General features: G+C 40.1%; 2 protein-coding genes across 2 annotated transcripts in view; one reads left to right on the top strand and one right to left on the bottom strand.

The window, feature by feature from the left end:
* The window catches only part of LOC119411813 (zinc finger protein 362), a 6,765-nt gene extending 4,775 nt beyond the window's left edge, over positions 1-1,990 (bottom strand). The window contains exon 1 of the mRNA XM_037678743.1: positions 1,928-1,990. Coding sequence (XP_037534671.1) covers positions 1,928-1,990 — 63 coding nt within the window. The remainder of the gene's footprint in view (positions 1-1,927) is intronic.
* foxj3 (forkhead box J3) overlaps positions 1-2,481 on the top strand; it is a 99,271-nt gene that overhangs the window by 36,566 nt on the left and 60,224 nt on the right. The window lies entirely within an intron of this gene.

Here is a 2,481-nt window from a genome sequence, read left to right as displayed (position 1 = left end):
TCCATTTTGCCACACTCCATTTTAAATGACCCCTGGCCCAGTGCAAATGTCTGAGCTTGTGGAGCTTGCTTAGAAATGGCTTCCTCTTTGCACTGTAGAGTTTCAGCTGGCAACGGCGGATAGCACGGTGGATTGTGTTCACTGACAATGGTTTCTGGAAGTATTCCTGAGCCCATTCTGTTATTTCCTTGACAGTGGCATTCCTGTTTGAGGTGCAGTGACGTTTAAGAGCCCGGAGATCACGAGCATCCAGTAGAGTTTTACGGCCTTGACCCTTTTGCACAGCGATTGTTCCAGATTCTCTGAATCTTTTGATGATGTTATGCACGGTTGATGATGATAACTTAAAAGTCTTTGCTATTTTACGCTGGGTAACACCATTCTGGTATTGCCGCGCTATCTATCTGCTCAACAATGGTGGAATTGGTGATCCTCTTACCATCTTGGCTTCTGAGAGACACTGACACTCTGATAAGCTCTTTTTATACCCAATCATGTTGTCAATTGACCTAATTAGTGTTAATTGGTCTTTCAGCTGTTCGTTTTATGCTCAATTTCCTTTTTCCAGCCACTTATTGCTACTTGTCCCAACTTTTTTGGGATTTATTGACACTGTGAAATTTTGAATCAACAAATTTTTCCTTTAAAATGTTACATTTACTCAGATTAAACTTTTGATCTGTCATCTATGTTATATTACAAATAAAATATTGACATTTGCCACCTCCACATTTTGCATTCAGTTTTTATTCACAATTTGTTTAGTGTCCCAACTTTTTTGGAATCCGGTTTGTACATAAAACTCAAAAGAGGTGATTGCATATGTATTCACCCCCTTTTTTTTTCCTTTTGAAGCCCCAACTATTACATCAGTTATTTTAATTAAAAAGATACTTCAGTACTAGTAAATGATTTAAACCTGGTAAATGAACTGTACTTGTTATAACAGCCTCCAGAATCAACACCAGTCCAACACCTCTGAGTAATGAGGGCTGATACCAAGCAGGAGACATCATGAAGACCAAGGAAAACTCACAGACCAGGTAAAGTAATTAACAACCCTGATGGAGCTCTTCTGCAGAGATGGGAGGATCTATATGAGCTGCACAGAGCTGGACCAGGAGATGTTTGTTAAAAAATAAAATAAAGCTGGACTGTTTGGATTTTCTTCCTAAACATGTTGTAGAAGGTGCTGTGGTCAAATGAGATCAAACTCAAACTTTTAGGTGATCAAGGACAACACCTCACATCATGATGAGAACAACAACCCTACAGTGAAGCACGGTGGTGGCAGAATCATGCTGTGGGGATGTTTTACATTAATGGAGTAATTAGTCGGAGTTAAAGATGGATGGAGCAAAATACTGAAAAATGCTTGAAGGGAACTTGTTGGGAGCATTGGGACCAGTTTAGTCCAACCCAGACCTCAGTCCAACTGAGAATCTCTGCTTTGATTTAAAGTTTGTTGGACACAAGCAGCGCCTCAACAACCTGAAGGAGCTGGTGCAGGTTGGTCATGAAGAATGAACCAAACTCCAGTGGTTAGATGGACAAAGCTCATGGAGACCAACCTGAAGAGACTTGATGCTGGAAGTGCAGCAGATGGTGTCTCCATGCAGTATTTGGATTTAGGGGTTGAAAACAAGCTGTATGAACGCACCATTTGTCTATTTTATATTGGAATTAATAATGTTTTCCCCATTTAATTGCATGAATCTGAATTATTTTTGTACAAATATTGATTTTATTCAAATAAAAAAATCCAGTTACATTTCAAGGTTGCATAGCAACAAAATAGAGATAATTTTGTGAGACGCTGCTCGTTAAACTCGTTGCAGTAAGACAATTATAAAGCAAAATTTCAAGAAACATTTAGAGGAAAATCATTCTGTAAGCTTGTGCACGTGCGAATCTCAGAGATGCTCACCTGGCCCGGCATGGCAGGAGGTGGAGGCCAAAAATAAGGGTTGTTAAAGCGAGATTCAGCCATCCTGCAAGAAACACACAGAGGATCATCTTGGAAAATCAGCACTGGACGATAATTTGAGGCTTTGTGAGCTTTTAAATTAATTAATGCTGCGTTTTTATTGTTTGTTAACTTTATTTTTACACAACTTTCCCCTGCTGTGATGCATTTATTTACTGTGCAGGTCTGTTAATGTGGAATATGGTGATGGCTACAAACCCCATCAGTGGCTCTCCACCCAAACAGCAGCCGAATGATGCAATAATCAGTCGTGTGATATGTTTTCAAAAACATTCTGCTTCAGGTTTTGCATTTAGTCCAACCTTCCCTTGCAATTTCACCTAAGAGTTTGTCTGTGAATGAAGTTCTTTGGATTTTCAGCCCACAGGTTTCATATGACCACATGATTTCAACATGAGTCAAGGAGTTTGGTGGAAGCTGTCTATCAGGGACAAACAGAAGCTGATGTGGTCTAGATTCTGATCTGTGGCCTCCTCGGCTCATGGGGCCCCCCC

This window comes from Nematolebias whitei, chromosome 7 (assembly GCF_014905685.2).
Source record: "Nematolebias whitei isolate Nwh7 chromosome 7, NemWhi1, whole genome shotgun sequence".
NCBI lineage: Eukaryota > Metazoa > Chordata > Actinopteri > Cyprinodontiformes > Rivulidae > Nematolebias > Nematolebias whitei.
This window is presented reverse-complemented; position numbering and strand designations above follow the sequence as displayed.